This window comes from Bubalus bubalis, chromosome 14, assembly GCF_019923935.1.
Source record: "Bubalus bubalis isolate 160015118507 breed Murrah chromosome 14, NDDB_SH_1, whole genome shotgun sequence".
NCBI lineage: Eukaryota > Metazoa > Chordata > Mammalia > Artiodactyla > Bovidae > Bubalus > Bubalus bubalis.
This window is the reverse complement of record NC_059170.1, coordinates 12,963,489-12,982,309: the sequence shown is the minus strand read 5'-3', so window position 1 is coordinate 12,982,309 and position 18,821 is coordinate 12,963,489. Positions and strand designations below refer to the sequence as shown.

The 18,821-nt window shown below is 50.1% G+C and overlaps 1 protein-coding gene across 12 annotated transcripts in view; it reads right to left on the bottom strand.

Moving 5' to 3' along the window:
* PTPRT (protein tyrosine phosphatase receptor type T) overlaps positions 1-18,821 on the bottom strand; it is a 1,155,381-nt gene that overhangs the window by 35,121 nt on the left and 1,101,439 nt on the right. For 8 of the 12 annotated variants that reach the window (XM_044927640.2, XM_044927642.2, XM_044927641.2 and 5 more), the window contains 7 exons: positions 18,068-18,144; positions 10,389-10,425; positions 9,001-9,098; positions 6,711-6,770; positions 5,669-5,785; positions 2,989-3,143; positions 467-602 (listed from right to left, as the gene is read on the bottom strand). In XM_044927640.2, the coding sequence (XP_044783575.2) occupies positions 467-602; positions 2,989-3,143; positions 5,669-5,785; positions 6,711-6,770; positions 9,001-9,098; positions 10,389-10,425; positions 18,068-18,144 (680 nt within the window). The remainder of the gene's footprint in view (positions 1-466; positions 603-2,988; positions 3,144-5,668; positions 5,786-6,710; positions 6,771-9,000; positions 9,099-10,388; positions 10,426-18,067; positions 18,145-18,821) is intronic. The other 4 variants (XR_006639937.1, XR_006639938.1, XR_006639939.1 and 1 more) reach the window with 1 other exon arrangement.

Below are 18,821 nucleotides of genomic sequence, written 5' to 3'. Positions count from 1 at the left end.
TCTCCCTGTGGGCAGGAGTTGTGCGTTCTCTCTCTTGGAGTCCCTGGATCCTGGCTCAGGAACTCAGTGACTCTACCGAGTGAGCTATTCCTGCACGGCCTCACACGATACTCAGCACACAGTAAGTGTTCAGTCAATCCCAGTCCTTTCCTTCTCTCTCTCCTCCTTCACCCAAGGCAGGGACTCTATTCAGAGAATGCCTGACACTAGCCATTCAGTCACTGCTTAGATGCCCTTGGAGATGGGGCCCCCAGCACCTTCCTCACTGGTGGGAGTCCTTGACCTGGGGGACCTCAGGCTGGCAGGGTTGTCCTAGCTTCTGTGATGGTCTCACCATAGCCAGCCACGTATCCAGCCCCTCCTGTTTCTCCCATGCCCAGGTCTCTTTCTGTAGGATGCCTCCAGCCCTGGCTCCTCCTTGGCCAAGGCTGTGGGTGACCAGGCCAGCCTCCACCCCGGGACTCACCTCCGTCTGCACCAGGTTGACCCTCTGGGCCCTGAGCTCACGCACGCAGTTGAAGATGTCCACCACCCCTTCGTTCTCGGCCATGTCGAGCATGGTGTCGATGGCGATGAAGCAGCCGGTCCTTCCGGCTCCAGCACTGCAAGAGAGGACAGGGGCCTGCGTTAGGGTCCCTGGGGTGGGGCCAGCTCTGTCCCCAAGGACCCTGCAGACAGGCAGTATGCTGCACAGGTCAGACAGAATGCACTGTCTGGGATTCAGACAGAATCCCAGTGTTGGTGGGAGATCCTGAGAAAGTGACTAAACTGAGCCTCAGCTCTCTCTTTTGAACAAGCTGTCTGGTTTCTATGAGCCTTAGTTTTCTCACATGTAACACTCCTTCCTACGGGGTGCTTGGGAGAACTGATCTGTTCATTTCAGCTTCACATAGCAATTAAGCGCTTACTATTTGGGGTCAGACCCTTCGGATCAAATCCTGACTTGACCACTTACTAGCTGTGTGACCTTGAGTAAATGACTTAATCTCTCTGGGTTTCAATACCCTCATTCATAGAACGAGGCTGATAATAATAGCGTTAATAGCACAATCCATGTAAATTGCATGAAATTATGTTGATAAAGCACAATGCGTGCAAATTGCTTCACCCTGTGCCTGGCTACACAGCCATTTCTCATAAACGGTCGCTACTTCTAGTCAACAAATATTTATTGAGCACTGGATGGTGGGCTCAGGAGCAGCGATGCAGAGATGAGTCAGACATGGTTCTTTCCCTGAAGGATTAATAGTCTGGGGAGGGGACAGCACGGAGAAGCAGAGAAGAGTAATATTTTTAAGTGCTTACTGTTTGTCTGGAATTCTCTTAGGTACATAATGTATCACTCAGCGTGTGTTAGTCGCTCAGTCATGTCCGACTCTTTGCGACCCCATGGACTGTAGCCCACCAGGCTCCTCTGTCCATGGAATTCTCCAGGCAAGTATACTGGAGTGGGTAGCCATTTCCTTCTCCAGGGGATCTTCCCAACCCAGGGATCGAACCTAGGTCTCCTGAACTGTAGGCAGAGTTTTTACCATCTGAGCCATCAGGGAAGCCCACAAAGTATATGTTGGCCAACCCATCTAATCTTCAGGACAGCCTCGGGACTGGGTACCACCCTGCTCAGGTGTGACAGGGTGGGTTGCTATGGAGACACAGACATGTGGCATCATGCAAGGAGGGCCTGAAAAACACTTGCCACTGTCTCCCTCTCTTCCTTATGCCTGCTCTGGCTGCTCTCTGGGATATGGGACTTGTTCAGGTGCCCAGGTGTGTCTGACTCTTTGTGACCCCATGGACTGCAGCAAGCCAGGCTTCCCTGTCCTTCACCGTCTTCCGGAGCTTGCTCAAATTCATGTCCATTGAGTCAATGATGCCATCCAACCTTTGAGGGTGAACATTTTACTGCCCTTGGACTGTCATGAGATGTAAAGCAGAGAGATACGCAGAATGCTCCCAGTCTGAGGGTGATCAGTATCTTCAGTGGCTTCATCTGCGAAATGGGGTTTCTGACTCACGCTCTGCTGCTGTGATAAAGGCACATGGAGACTGCTTGAGAAAGGGGCTCTGAGACAGCTGTAGCCCGTGCGTCTCTCCTTGATCTGGCTCGAGACCTTGAGTGACGTGGGCACTGTCAGGGCAGAAGTAACCTGCATGCAGTTAAGAGCATGCAGGGTCTGTAAAGATGGACTGGGCCCAAGGTCACACTGGAAAAGAGCGGCGCTGGGAGAGAGGGAGTGGGCACGCTGGCCTTCAGGTCCAGACATTTGCCCTCCTCTGACTCGGGATGCCCTTGACACGACACTGCATCTCCATCCAGGAGGATTCTAAGACGTGCCTGTCATTCCCAATGTGACTTTCTGGGTCAGAGCTGAAAATATCCCTTTTCCATAATAAGGTAAAACCTGACACTGTCCATTTTCTCTCTATGAAGGATCCTGTAGGCCAGAAATTGATTTTTAAAATAACAGAAATGAAGAAAAGCATACTTCCAGGGGGCACCCCACCACCATACCAAGGAGCTGAAGGGGAGCATCTGGGAAAAAATGTTTAATACCCTGGTTCTGCCATTTCATACCTGTGCGACCCGAACGAAGCATCTACCTTCTCAGTGCCTTGGTTTGCTCATCTGTAAAATGGGAATGATAACCACGGCCACCTCTTAAGGCTGGGTGAGAAGTAAATGAAGTGACGTGGGTGAAGTGCGTGTGGAGCAGATGCTGTCAGTGCCAAGGCCGTGCCCTCAGGGCAACAGCAACAATGACAAGCTACTACTGCTACTATTACTGTGGTTGTTTAGGCCTCAGGACCCTGGTCTCATCAGAAAGGGCTGGACAGAGGGGACACAGGCAGGGTGCACTTAAAGCAGAGAATAAAGGCCACTGGAGCACCCCTCGCCAAGACAGCAGAGAATAAAGCCCACTGGAGCACCCCTCGCCGAGACAGCAGAGCGGCAGAGGCCTCCTTGCTTTGGGGGGGTCTTTCACTTACCTGCAGTGGACCACTATGGGCCCGGCTTCCGGGGGGTTGAGGAACTTGACCTGGCGGACAAAGCCCAGGAGGCCGGTGGCGTAGCAGGGGACACCGTGGTCGGGCCAGCTGGTGAAGTGGAAGAGCCGGAGCTCCCGGATCTCGTGGTAGCCTTTCTGAGGAGAGAACGGGCCTCTGTTCCTCCAGCTGCTGCCCCCCTCCCCACCCTGTCCAGCACCCATGGCGAGCCCCGAGGCCACAAGCAGCCACATCTGCTGTCAGCCACACCAGCCTCCCTGCTGTCAGGGAGGACAAGGCCCTCTGAGGGTTAATAGGTGTTGGAGGATTCGCATCTGCCACATCCGGGAACTTGGGAATGACCGCTCCACTGCAGGACTTCTCAGAGCCTGAGCTGTGCTAACTTACGTGCTGAATTCCCAAGGGCTCTGATAACACCCACGCTGTTTGCCCACAGGACCCTCTTTTGATAAATGTTTATGGGACTTGTATTTAGCAGAACAGATTCAGAAAGATGGCAGCCTCTGACTCCAAGTTCAAGCTGTTTCCAGGGGAACACGAGGCCTTTCGGTGTCAGAGGACTGGTGTTCTTCAGTTCTCCAGTCTTGTCTACCACAGTCTCCATGACTTTCAAAGTCAGAAAGGCAGACTTCTTATGAACTAGATTCTTATTTGGGATGATAAAATGTGAAACAAAGCAAAGCAGAACTTCTCTGGCTGATGGGGACGGTGGGGCCCCACGCTCCCATCCTCCCCCTCCCCTCCCGCTTCAGGCTAAAGGGGGTTCTCAACTAGTCCACAGACAAATGCCCCCCAACCGCCTTTCTCTACTTAGCAATCTCCTGCAGATAGTAGAGGCGCTGAATAGGAAGGGTGTTTGATTGTCATTTTTCCAAGATAGTCAGGGTGGGTTATCTGTACCCAGCCTTGTGTTAGGCACTAGGAAGGTGGAAATAAAACCATAGTCCCTGTCCCTGGAACACAGCATGGTGTAATGGGGGAGACAGGCCCCAAAGTGGACCTTTAATTCCATTAAAGTACAGAAAGGACTGTGTAACCCCATTAGGGAGAAGAGAAATCAGAGAAGTCTTCCTGAAGGAGGGGGTGCCTGACCTGAGTCTTGAAACATTAACAGTGAGAATATATAGCTGATGTTTATGAAGCATCAACTATGTGCCTGTTACTCTTCTGATGAGTTCAATGTATTCATTCATTTAATCCTCATATCATCATCTCTATTTTAGGGATGAGGAAAGTGGGGCTAAAGCAAGGTTAAGGAATGTGTCCAAAGTTGCACAACCAGTAAGCTGTAAAGTTACAATCTAAAGCCTGGCTGTCTGGCTCCACAGTCCGTCCTCCTAATGTTATGATACACTGAGGCCTGAGAGATACACAGCGAAGAGAGGGCGGGATTCCGAGGCAAAGCAGCAGTTGGGCCAAGGCCCAGGGACAGGACTGAGCCTAGTTCCTGAACAGAATTACAAACAGCCCAGAGCAGCTCCAGAGGAGGGTGGAAGACAGGCAATGATGGGCAGCAGGGCCTAGGGAATGGGAGGCGGAGCGGGGGTTCGATCCTGAAAGGCTTTTTATTCCACTTTAAGACCTCCAGACTTTATCCTAGAGGCACTGGGGAGCCATAGTTGGACCTCATCCCAGAGGCACTGGGGAGCCGTGGGGAGGATTCCCAGGTGGTAGCACAGAAGGGGAAGGGCATCACCAGATGGGCACCTGGGGAGGATCACGGCAGCTGCTACGTGGAGGATGGGTATGGTTGGGTGAGTCGGGAGGCTGTGTAGAAGGCGCTGGTGCCCACCCAGATGCTCCTTCCTGGGCCACTGCACCATCCCCAGCTCCCTTGACCTTGGCTGTGAACAGCTCACAGTTACCCCTGCTTCACAGAGTTGCCCTCAGCTATACAGGAGCCATGCCCCTTGGGAGCAGGCGATGGGCAGCTGGCATTCAGTGACTAAGTGACTTGGTCAGTTTGCCCAGGACTGAGGGGTTTCCCAGGGTATGGGACTTTCAATGGTTAAGCCAGGTGGTCTTGGGGCAAACCAGGATGATGGCTTACCCTCGTGGATATGCAGTGGAGTTAGGCTTAGTGTACAGTTCTCAAAGCATTGATATCCCAATGCTTTTGCATCCTCAGTCCTATGGCCACTTGGATCATCAATATTGGCGTTTTTATAAAATGGCAACTATGGTTTTGACAACTAAAATGATTCCAGACACTGGTGGGACGGAGTTGCCCCCAGTTGAGAAGCACATGTCAAGATTTTCTTTCCCCTCCAGACTCTGCATGAGTCTCCCCCTGCCTGCTCTTCCCTTGGCTGGCTCGTTCTCACCCTTCATTGTCTGCTTAAATGCCTTTGCCTTCGGGAAGCCCTCTCTGGTCACCTCATCCTCCCGTGGATTTGTGTTTCCCTCCTTGGCATGTTTCCTCTGTGACTTTTATCACTATATGTCCTTATTCTATTCCTTAATCTAGTGAATTCCATTTGTCCTTCCTACTAGTGGTGAGATCCTTTGGAGCAGGGTCCACATCTATGCTGACTCCTGATCTCCCCCTGGTGCCCAGTACAGGATGGGGGCAGAGCAGCGCCTCGGTCACCATGAGTCCTGAATGAGCAAACAAGCTGGCGTGGCGTGGGGGCAGGCTGTGCACAGCTGCAGGGCCGCTCACCTTCTGGACAGTGAAGGTGCGGATGACGTACTCCGCCAGGGGCTCTGTTTCGATCAGGGTGACTTTAATGTCTCCATAGACCTCCGTGTCATCGGGCCAGTAGCGCACGCACTTCACCTGCAGGAAAGGACAGGGACAGTACGAGTGAGTGGATGCCAAGTATGAGCGGCCGTCTCATCTGGCCTTCCCGTCATAATAAACTCAAGGGCAACCTCAGTGGACTTGCAGTCAAGGGGCTCCCAGCTGGCCAAGTGAAACTGTTAAGTTGCTCAGTCATGTCCGAGTCTTTGTGATCCCATGGACTGCAGCCTGCCAGGCTCCTCTATCCATAGGATTTTCCAGGCAAGAATACTGGAGTTGGTTGCCATGCCCTTCTCCAGAGGATTTTCCTGACCAGGGATTGAACCTGTCTCCTGCATTGCAGGCAGATTCCTTACCAACTGAGCCACCAGGGAGTCCCTCCCAGCTGGCCAGGGAGGGCTGGGGAGGGGCAAAATGCACAGGGACAGGCTGGCTACCGGAAGAGCCGGAGGTGTGGGGAATAAATGGGGTACCTTCCTTGGCAGAGTTCCTGGTACTTTTCAAACCCATGATCACACTAATAGATCAACTAGATCTGGGTGAGCCCTCCCCATGGTACAGGTGAGCATCACACTCAAACTGGGAGGTTTGGTGACTCGTCCAAAGTCATGTGGCCAGTTTTCTGCCCTTGGCAGAGCCCTCTTTCTGTGATATGCTGGGGCAGCTGAGTAATATCAGCAGAGATGAAAATAAAAGGTGGGAATTAGTGCAGAGGTGGAAGCAGACGTGGCTGGGAAAGGGACGTTAATATGAGGTGGGGCTTGTGGGCCTTAAGGAGAAAGGCTCGTGGCTGGGCAAAGGAAGGCAGGTGCTGGGCTCTGAAGGAAGACATTTGCCACTGCTCTCTGCCCCGCGCGTGGGTGTAGGCACTGTGAACAAGCGACTCCCACACCTGGCTGCGAGTCACATGCCGCGGGAGGAGAAAGAGATGGTTTTCCCCTTAAAAGAACAAAAGTATTACCATTCCAGGGGACGCCGCGCGGCCCAGCGTGGCATTTCCCACAGTGTGTCCTGCTGGGTGCTGACAGGTGTTAGGTAAAAAAAAAAGACACAAAAACAAACAAAAACAGGTTTTGTGGTCAAATGAGTTTGGGAAATGCTGGATTAAACAAAGTTAAATAGGCCGCTTTTGCTACAGGACTGCTCAGCTGCTTGAACGTGCTAACGCTAACATCTTTGCACTTTCTCCGAAAGGGGCGAAGAGTCCACAGCATTTCCCAAACGTATTTAACCATGGAACCCTCTGCTAGCTAAGCATCCTGCAGACGAGCAGCCCATGGAACCCACTTAGGGAAATGCTGGTTTAGTGCCACAGGGTGTGCAGGCAAATGGATGCACTGTTGGCTCTAACGCTGTGTCGCTGTGAGGCTTCCAGCAAGTCCTGAGACCTCCCTGAGCCTCAGCTTCCTGTGATGAATGGGAGCTAACACTGGCTAATGGCTTTTACCCTCTCTGGCCCTGCTGACTAAGTCTTCTATGTATGCTTTACACAGATTACTTTAATGACTGGTCACCATACTCTCATGAAGTAGATATCATTAGCCCTATTCGTTTTACAGATGAGGAATCGGAAGCAGAGGGAACCCAAGAAAATGGCTCAGGATCAACTGTCAGTAAGGGTGGGGGAGCCAGGATGCAAAGCCAGGCCATCTGAATAATGACCGGGAACATCGTCCTGGATGTCTGCTGGGAGGGTGAAGTGACACAATGCATGTCCCGTGTCTGGCAGAGAACTCGGCTCCTTCTCGGAACTCCGTGAAGAGAGGGCTCTCCTGTCCCTTCCCCCAATCAAATTAGACTCATAATCAAGGGACTCTGTCTCCAGTGGGGACATCTGTAGAACAGGCTAGAATGTGCCTCCGAATTCTTAAATCCTGGGCTGAATGTGTGGTCCACAGTAGCTGCTCCCTGGGCCAGAGTCCCTGGGGAGCGGTCTTGATCATGACCTCTATAATGAGAGTCAACAGTCAAGAGACAGTGGCTAGGTTCTGTCTAAATGACTTTATGGCAGTTACTCCACCCTTTGGGGTCTGTTCCCTCATCTGTAAAACTGGGGAATGGACTCAATAAGAGTGGGCTCAAGAACAAAGTCTCTTCCGGCCCTAAACTCCTATTAGGCCATGAGATGTCCACAGCCGTGAATTACGACTGACAGCCCAGATCCTCCCCCTGTCCATTATCTTGGAGGCTGGGACTCCTTTAATTTTACTGGATTATCTGGTTCTTTCCAAAACACAAACTTACCTGCGCACTCTTTAGTTAGCGCATGTGATAAGTAAAGAGCCCTTCTTAATTCTAGCATCTGTGCACCCTGCCTTTAAACCCAGCAGCCCACCCACACCACATCAAGTAGATGAAAGCGAACTGGCAAGAGCAGTCCCATTTTTAAGCCCTAGGAGTCGCTAAGGACCACAGAGGAGAGAGTCAAGATGAACAGAGTGAGAGACCAAGGTCTGGACCCTGAAGAATGTCAAAGCTTCGAGGAACAGAGGGTCAGATGCTGCTGACAGACTGAGTGCCATGAGAAGAGGCATGAATGTGTCGACATGAAGGATGCTGGGGACACTGACTGATGCTGGGATGGAGGGAACAGCTATTGGAGTGGGTGGAAGAGAACGGAAGTGAAGAAGCAGAACCTGTGTGTGGGTCTTCAGGGTTGGGCGGAAAAGCAGGGACAAGAGGAAGCAGTTTTGTTTGCCTGTTTTCCATTTTTAAGGGGGAAGGTACTCAGGATGTTTGCATGCGGAGGAAAATGATCTAGCAATGGGAAAGGATTATTTTCCGAGTGAGAGGGGAAGGATGAGAAATTTTTGAGCGGAATCTGTGATTCAGGGCACTGGGATTTATCATATGAGGCTGGGCCATAAGAAAGAGCCAATAGTCTACCATTGAAGGTCAACAGAAACAGCCAGGTCCAGCCCAATAATAGAGGGGAAGAATGAGAAGATGGTTGTAGACATGAGTAGAGTGCAGCTTTGCAGTGTGAAGATGAGAGCTCACATCTGATGGCTGTGATTCCCTCAGTCTACGAGACGATGGCATCAGCAGAGTGTGAGGGTGGAGAAAGGGGTGGGGGTGGGGTTTGAAGGGTAGAGACCTTCATTCCTCGAGTGTGAACAGGAGGGAGGGTTTCTCCCTCGTAGGGGCCATGAGGGTGAAATGCGGAACGAGAGGCGCTTGGAACAGAGAGTTGCTGGGCAGTGGCTCGCCAACCAGCATCCTCTATCCAGGCACCCGTGGGAGGGGCTTACCCTGCCCACTTCCACGAGGTTTGTGACCATGACGATGCTGGCCGAGTTCTCCTGCCAGATCATTCTCCAGAAGTCCTTTACGGTCTCCTGCATGGGACCTGCCAACAGAGAATGGGACAGGGTCAAAGGCTGAAACTGCCAGGAAACAGACAAGAGGCTTGTCCCTCGTGGCTGGTCAGTGAAGGCTCCGGATGGGTGAATAACAGTGAGGTCAGCCTTCCCTGTCGGACACCCAAGTAGTTGAAACTGGGGCATGAGAACAGCTGCGCTCCAACGTGCAGGGTCTGCATGTCCGCAGCTTCTCCTCTTCACTGTCCTCCTGCTCAGACTCCTCCCAGAGGCTCTACTTTCCCACCAACTCACCATCTTGTATTCAGGGTAAATAACATAGCTTAAGGGAATTTTCAAAAATTGGGCTCTAGATCCTCAGCGAGAGATGGGAAGGAAATTGAGGTGAGGGTGGGGTTAGAGGGCAGAGGAGCCACCAGGAGTCAGATACTGAGAACACAAATGGAAGAGGCCTAATTCTCAGCTTGACAAATGCATCTTCCTGGAGCCTGGGCAGAAAGCAGGGCAAAAAAGAAAAAAGAAATGGGAGATAGGATCTGAGAGTCCAAAGCAATTTCCTTGGAAATTTCTGTTTTAATGTCCTGGGCCTTCATTGTTTTTAAAATTATAAGAGTAATACATCCTTTTGATACAAAATTTGGAATGCCATTTCTCTATATAAATATGTATATATGTATTTATTATAAGAAGCATTATACCTACTACATGCATTTCTCCATGCCCTTAAAAATTCTTACCACGAAATTTTTCATAGCTGCATAATTTTCCATAATATAGAAGTATCACACTTTAACTAATCTAACATTTGTTGGGCGCTGAAGATTTTTCACTTGTTTTCCTAGTAGATAACACTATGAAGGGTAGGTATCTTTATATATGTCATCGCCCACATATATAATCACCCACAGGATTTCCTCCCAGAACAGTTTGAGAGGGAGAGTAATTTTTAGATCTGATAACACCCTAGTAAGTTGCTTTCTAGGAGAGTTGGCATCCTGTCTCTTCCAGGTGTACAGCCATTGAGGAGATAAGGCACCGTCAGCTCCAGTTGGGGATGGTGGGTATTGATGGCATGTGCCTGAGGCCAGTGCTTTTGGCCCAATCTCTCTTGACCATTTCCCAGTGACACCCCCTCCTTTCTCCCTTGCATCCCTCCCCCACTTCCACTGCTGAACCTGTCACCTCCTTCCTTCCCAAACAAACAAACGGGCAACCTAAAGGCCTCTGGAGCCTCTGCAGCCCTGCTCCTATGTAACGTCTTGGCTGGTGGAAGCTTATTCCACTCCCCCATGTAAGGCAAGGGCCCTTTTGGTTCTTACCTTGAGTTGCGATGTAGTGCCGAGGTCGATGGTACCCCTGGATGAGAAGAGAAAAGCACAGTGAAGGGCCTCTAGTCTAAGCTTGCGAATGGCCCAGTACTAATAGTTATCCTTTCCAAGGCTTGGTTTCTTTATAAACAAAATGAGGCTAGCATTAGACATTTCCCAGACAAGTGGTGAAGATTAAATATGCGAATGCACATAAAGTGCTGAGTCAGCTGCTAAATGTTAGCTGTTCTTATGGTTCCTTGAGAGGGGCCCCAAACAGGCTTGCCTTGGAGCCATGGACTGGGATCCAAGATTGGATGGGCATCAGTTGTGGCCAGGCACACCCAGAAAGAGGTGGAGAAGGAATTTTCAGGTTTCTGTGGGACATCACCCACCACCAAGCCTTTCCTAAGCCATGATTCCATGCAGAACACTGGGCGAGGCCCCAGAGGGCACCAGAGAGAAAACAACTAATGCACTGCTGACCCCTTGCGCGAGGAACAATTAGAAAAAGAGCTGGGAAGGCTGCCACACTGCCTCTCTGCCACAGGGCTGGGCTTGGAACGGACGCTCCTTTCACGGAGAGGGCCCCAGGTGGGTGTGACCCAGAGACTGACAGAGCCATTCTCTAATTCAGAGATATTTTCCTGTACATTTCAGGGTCTTCAGTAGACCCTGCTGGGCTCTGATGCGGGGTTACTCTGCTGCCTCATCAGCCTAATCATTGGGGAGAGGTTGAGGATGACTTTCTCTTCTGTCTGGGCATGGACTACATGGAGGGTCCCCTTTCTTGTTGCAGAGAGGAAATGTATCATATTGGGTAGAAGTTCAAGTTTTGGAGACAGATCTGTATTTAATACATGACATTGAACGTAATCAGTAATAACTGAATGCCTAAATGAGTAAACAAATGAATGAATGGGTACGTCTAACAGATATAGATGCCAAATACGGAGCCTGTTGGTGGAAAGTTGTTGGAAAGTCCTGAAATTCCACTTTTAATCTCAGGAGAACACAAGTCATAAAGTTTAATGAACAAATAAACCATCAGTCCCAACCCAAGGGCAGCGTCATGGCTACAATGGTTGGATTAACCACCAGGAGTCAATCCGCCCACCTAGACTCTTTGTATGAGTGGTCCTATCTTCTTAGGAAAGTTGTCAGCTTCTTGGGGACAAACACTGCCTCCTAAGTTTTAAAAAATTGTTCGTGGAGCCTAGTACAGTGTGAAACCCAGAGTGAATGCCCAATAAACAAGCTCTTGAGAGAGACCAACCAGGATGGTGGCATATAATTATTACAGAAATGCAAATCAACACTTCACACCAGTCAGAATGGTCTACACTTTAAGAAGTCCACAAGTAACACATGCTAGAGAGGGTGTGGAGAAAAGGAAACAGTCCCACACTGTTGATGGGAATGTAAACTGGAGCAAGCCACTGTGGAGAACAGCATGGAGGTTCCTCAAAAAACTAAAAATAGAGTTGCCATATGATCCAGCAATCCCACACCTGGACACATGTCCAGACAAAGCTATAATTCAAAGAGACACACGTACCCTGTGTTCATAACAGCACTATTTACAATAGCCAAGACATGGAAACAATGTCTGTGGACAGATGAACAGATAAAGAAAATGGGGTACATTTAGACAGTGGAATACCACTCAGCCATACAAAAGAACAAAATAATGCCAGTTGCAGCAACTTTGATGGATCTAGAGATTATCATACTAAGTGAAGTAAGTCAGTGAAAGTTGCTCAGTCTTGTCTGATTCTTTGCGACCCCATAGACTATACAGTCCATGGAGTTCTCCAGGCCACAATACTGGAGTGGGTAGCCTTTCCCTTCTCCAGGGGATCTTCCCAACCCAGGGACTGAACCCAGGTCTCCCTCATTGCAGGCGGATTCTTTACCAGCTGAGCCACAAGGGAGGCCTGAAGTAAGTCAGAGAAAGACTAATACTATATGATGTCACGTATGTGGAATCCAAAATAGACACAAACCAACATATCTACAAGACTGAAACAGACTCACAGACACAGAGAACAGACCTGTAGTTGCCAAGGGGGAGGGCGTGCGGGAAGGATGGACTGGGAGAGTGGGATCAGCAGATGCAAACTTTTATTTATATATACAGAAACAACAAGGTCCTACTGTATAGGAGGCGCTAGTGGCAGAGAATCTGCCTGCCAGTGTGGGAGATGCAGGAGAGGCGGGTTTGATCCCTGGGTCAGGAAGACCCCCTGGAGGAGGAGATGGCACCCCACTCCCCTATTCTTGGCTGGAAAATTCCATGGGCAGAGGAACCCGGCCGCTGCAGCCCATGGGGCACACACACACACTGTAGGGCACAGGGAACTACAGTATCCTGTGACCAACTATAATGGAGAATAATATGAGAGAACATAAAGAGCTGTGCAACTGAGGCACTGTGCTGTGCAGCAGAAATGAACACCAACGCAACTGTACTTCAATAACATAAACGGTTAAAAAAGAAAGAAAAGCAGCATAGCATGGTGCTTATGTGCTGACTCTGAATTTAATAGCCTGGGTGTGAATCCTGGCTCTGTTCCTTACAGGCTGTGTGGTCTGGGGCAGGTTACTTAACCTCCTGGGCCTTAATTGATTTTTGCTGTTAAACAGGGATAACAGGGTTTACATTATAGCCTTGCGGTTAGGATTAAGTGAGTTAATAGATGGCCGTTACCATGTGTCAGGCCGTAGTCTAGAGTTTAACATATACGCCCTTGCTATTATTATTTTACTGTGTATTTGGAAAGCATTTATCGAGTGCCTACCACGATTCAAAGTCTGCATTGGCCGTGAGGGATTCTGAGATCCTTATGATCCTTCCCTCCTCTCTGCTCTCCCTCCAGATGTAGTAACCGAGGCCCTCTCTGAGCCGTGAGAGGTGGGGGGGACAATGAGAGGCAGAGAGCTCTGTTCCTCCCAGTCAAGACCGCCCTGTGCTCTTCAGGATCACAGGAGAAACAGATTCTGGGAGTTTTCCCAGAGTAAGTCTGGGACTAGAAAATAGTACCCTGGAGTGTGGAAAGATGGGGTCACTCAAGTCCATGGTCTTCTGTCATTCCCCACCATCATTCCTTCTTCCAGCTCTCATCCTCCCTGATCTGGGCCAAGGCCTCACGCTGGCCTCCCTGCCTCCTACCTTCCCGTCTGGTCCCACAGTCCTTCTGCTTCCTGCCAGGGTGAACGTCCCAATGCCCACCTGATTATTATTATTGTTATTATTTCTCCACTTAAGCCCGCAGTGGCTCCCTGCTGCCTATATAATAACGTCCAGGTGCTTTAGCGTGGGACTGATCACCTGTCTCCATCCTTGTCTCCAGACTCATTCCCAGCTGACCCTCTTGAGGCCCTTCCAGGTACCCTACGTCCCCAGCTTCCCACACTGCACTTCAAATGAATTCTCCTCCTGAGCTGTCCTGCAGGGCTTGGGAGATGCCCAATCAACACCCTTATATATAATGTATGTTACAGTAAGTTTTTTTTTTTTTTTTTTTAATACTTTCTCTTTCTGGGCCATTGGATAGGCTACCCAGAGCTGGGTGCAGCTTTTTCAGCAAAGGATGGTTGTGGCATACATGCATGAACACATCTTTTGAGGTGAGCTTGGGGCACTCCTTTAATGCCCCGGTTGGCAGACAAAAGGCAAAAGACAAAATGCATGGAATCTGGATGATTCCAATGCGCTTCCCTGGTGGCTCAGATGGTAAACAATCTGCCTGCAATGCAGGAGACCTGGGTTTGATCCCTGGGCCAGAAAAACCCCCTGGAGAAGGGAAAGGCTATGCACTCCAGTATTCTTGCCTGGAGAATTCCAAGGACAGAGGATCCTGGTGGGCAACAGTCCATGTGGTTGGCAAAAGGGTCGGACATGACTGAGCGACTAACACTCTCACTTCACTCACAATGCACTTCAACATCAATGGGATGGAATTCTGAGCAAGGCATTCACTTCAATTGTGGAGGTTCAATGACTTGGGTTAGCTATTTCGTTCATTCGTTTGGTCACTCGGTCCTTCAATATTCAATCAACAGGTATTAACTGAGCATCTACTACTCGGTACAAGGCCCTAGAGATACAAAAGTGGACCAGATGAATATGGGCTCAGGTTCTAAGCAGCCTGTAGACGTCAACAAGTTGAGATAAGGGCCACCGAGGAAAAGATCTAGGGTTCTGGGGAGCCCCGCCTGGGAGAGGACTCAACTAAGGAGACCAGAGAAGTGTTCTCTGTGAGCTCACTGCGGTTGAACAGGCCTCTTAAGCCTGGTTTGCCCATCTCAGCACCCCTGTGGTTCCCATTTCATCCCTGAAGCAATATTCTTAGCTTTCCTCCCACTCTCCCCACGCTTGCTGGCTGTCATGTTTCCATCCACAGGCCTTAGCGCTGGCCCTTCCCTGGGACTGCGTCAGCTGTGTCTGTCCCCACATAACCCAGGGGTTTGCTCTCCCCTCCCATCCAGGCTTCTGCTGGGACAGCAGTCACGTCCACAGACAGTCCATCCTGACACCTTTTTTTGGGGGGGAGGAGTGCTTTCTCTGCTTTACTTTTCTTCAGGGCACTTAACACCAAAGTCTTTGTTTATTTACATGCTTCGCATCTGTTTGCCCAGTTGAATGAGAACCCAGCAGGGCAGGGATTTAATGGGCTGGCTCGTGGCTGTGTCCCCAGCATGGAGAAGTCTGCCTTGGCCACTACCTTGATAAATGCATATGGAATGAACGCCTGCCTGCTGCGGGCCTGTCCACACGTGGCGCCTAAGTCCAGAGAGCCTCTCTGGCTCCTGGAACCCATACGGTCCCCTGAAAGAAAACATGCCAACGACCAGACTCTAGCAATTGGAGATAAAAGGAAATGGACTGCTCATTCGGGGCTCCTCTGGGCATCTGCCAAGAGCTGGTAGAGAAACTTCCTAACCTTAAAAGAACTTTGAGTTCATTGAAGTCCCACCTACACAGCACACAGATCAACCGCAAACCTGCCTGGGCCTGCCTCCATCTGTCTGTGAGCAATGGGAAAGAGGTTTGCATCCAAAATGCATTTATCTCACTCTGTACTCATGCATCTGTTACTTACTGGGGACCCAGATATGATATTTATTTCCAGACTGGTAATTTATAATGGATTCAAGTGGCCAGTGCATCCTCGGGTGTGAGACAGGCCTGCCAGTGGGATGACACCAGAACTGTGGCCTCTGGAGGCCTAGGTAGGGCTGGCCCTTTCAGCTCGTTATCCAGATGGAGTTGTTTTAATGCATCGTCAAGATCCAACTGGATAAATGATTCCAGCACGGGCAGTCAGCCCTTTGGAGGGCTGCATTTCTGGCTGGGTGGAAACTTGGGCCAAGGGGTGAGCCCGATAGCTACCTAGGGCGAATCCTGCCAGGCATCCCCATAGCGACCCTGGGAATCGCGACTCTGCTGGAGTACAGAGTAGGCCCACACCTGGGGCAGTCCCCCCCAGCCCTGAACTGCTAGCACTGTGCTGGAAGCACTGTGCTTGGTGTCTTCTCTGTCCCTCCACTGACCCTCTGTTCCCTTCCATGACCTGCTCGTGACAGAGGTTGTGTCTATCTAGACCTCTACGCAAGCTCCAGACCCAGCTCCTGACCACACCCAGGCCCTTTGTTAGCCAGGGTCCAGGGCAGGGGGATCTAGGGACCACACCAGGCGTTTCAGGCAGAGGGAATTCAGTGCAGGGAGCTGGTTATACAGGTGATGGTGGATCTCAGATGCAAAACAGAGAACAGTGGGCTGCCCAGAGATCGGCAATAGCAAGAGGCTATGGCCACCCCTAGAACCAGCAGGTATAATGGGAGACGGAGAAGCCGCCAGAGCCCAGGAGCTGGGGCCACCTTGTTGAGGCTGGACCACCCTGGTGGTCCTGGTGGATGGAGCTGGAGCCACTGCTGAAGCTGCCACCCCAGGAAGCAAGAGAGGTGGAGAAATACGATGGCTTCTCCCTTCCTCTCACCCTCCTGTCTCCCATGGCACCTTCCTTAAAGGGGTCAGCTCTCTCTCCTCTCTATAACCCACGCCTCCCCCCCACCGACCTCCCTCTGCCCACATACACACCAGCAATGCAAAGCAGAACGGGGAAAGACATGGAATAGATCAGAGGGCAAAAGGTAAATGTCTAAGGTGAGGCTTAATGCATATTTGTTGAATCGGTGAATCATCTGGCTCAGCTTAGATTATGGGAAATTCTAAAGCCTGCCTCAGTACCGTATCGCTTGTCTATAAAAACACCTGGGAGTCAGAAGGGCCCGGACGAACTCTGAGCCTTTCGTCAAGGTTCCTGGGCCTCCCAGCTGAGGCCCTGGGAAGCCTGGCTTGTATCAGTCCTGCTGGGATGTCTCTCTGGCCCCAGTGACCACACTTCCCTTTTACAAACTCGCTCACTTCCATGTATACCTGTCTTGGCTCCTGTTGTATTTAGTCCCTTCCTCCATGTTCTCTGGAACACTGAAGCGGCCCCTTTCCTAATTGGGGGTCTTAATCCCAGACCCTCTTCTCTCTCATCTGCCTTAACCTCAGTAATAGATAAGCCATCCCACAGCTCAGCTTTGAACTGGTCACATCCTTGATCAAACACTTTCCACAGCTTCCTCTTGCCTACAAAATAAAGTCCGACTTCCCATGTTTGATCACAAACCATCCATGATCCGGCGCCAACCTTATTTTTCTCTATTCTCATTACAGAGTCTCTGCTCCCCTCACACTTTGCTGTGCCATATCCTCTGCCACATCGCAGCTTGTGCAGTGCTTTGGCCAGAGGCCCATCTCCCCCTTCTTTGATTTTAAATTCTACCTGTGCTTAAAGCTTTGGTTCACATCTCACTTCGCATTCCTGATGGAAGGGTGACTTTCCCCTCCACCTCTGAATCCCTGAGGCATTATATCTGAACTTATGACACCCACTTTCTAGTTTGCCCTGGAATTATTGATGTGCACAGCTTATCTTCCCGCTAAGGTTTTAGAAGGTAGAGACCATGGCATTTTTAGCTTTCTGGTTCCCAAAGCATCCAACTCTGAAATTTTCATTACATAAATGGCTGTACCTTCAAATGAATGAATGAATAGGCAAACAGACACACACACACAAGAATTAATGGGACTTCCCTGAGGTATAGCAGCTAAGAATTCGTCTGTTAAAGCAGGGGACACAGGTTTGATATCTGGTCTGGGAACATTCCACATGCCATGGGCAAGCAAGTCCCTGCATCACAGCTACTGAAGCCTGTGAGCCCTAGAGCCTGGGCTCTGCAACAAGAGTCACTGCAGTGAGAAACCCCCGAACCACAGCTAGAGAGTAGCCCCTGCTTGCTGCATCTACAGAAAGCCTCTGCACAGCAACGAAGATCCAGTACAGCAAACAAATACATAAATAAAATTTTTTTTAATCGAAGAATTAATGGGCGAATGAACAAGGCTGTCAGCCCTGGGCTCCACAGAGCAGACCACTCTAGCCAGCCTGAAAATGGGTACATCTTTTTAGATGGATAATCAACTTGGGTTACATGAGTCACAGGGAGGAGCCAGACCCTGTGGACTTGCTCTAGGAGGGCCACTGTCTAGGGGACTGGCTGGGGGGAGAGTCACAGATTTGAGTCTGCTGCAGCCCACCCAGAACCCAGCCCCCCAGCCCCGCGGAGGGCCTCACATCGATGTAGTTGGCGTTGATATAGTCGGAGTGTGGGTCTCCATCCAGCACCAGCAGTCTCACTCGAGAATGGTCGTCTGCAGACAGAGCAGAAAACAAGGGGGTGAGTGATCCGAGGGCTTCGGGCAAGGAGCCAGCCCTGCCTGCTTTAGAGCTACCATCTATCTATCAGCACACACCAGGCATCATGCCAGTGACACACATTCTCCTGGAACCCCTGGCATCACCCTCAGTTATCATCCCCATTTATGGATGAGGAAGTTGAGGCTCAGGGAGATTACTCTGCCGTACAAAGGGCCTGTATATGCTCCTCTTTTTTCCCACCTGCCCTTCTGGTTCTGGTTTTGTCATTACTTACTGGGGAGAGTCACCTGCCTCTTTAAATCTTACAGATTTTGTCACTAAAGCAGGTAGAGATGCCTTCTGCAGAGGACAATGCAGGAAAGACCGCATGAAAACACTCTGGAAGTTTCTCAGGAAGTGTGATTAGGATTAATATGCTCCATTTTCATGCTTTCTTAAAACCAGCAAATGTATCTATTTTCTACGCATGTACAAATGCTTTCCTTTTGCTTCTTGGAGTATTATTGCAAACAGATTGTCAGCCACATACTGTTATCAATACTATCATTCAAGGGAAGCTGACTAAGTCATTATAAAAGAGGTCATCAATAACTAAAAATCGTGTTACAGAGAATACCATTTTAAACGCAATCTAGGCATAAACAAGATGTGCAGGCTTTAGTCAATGGCA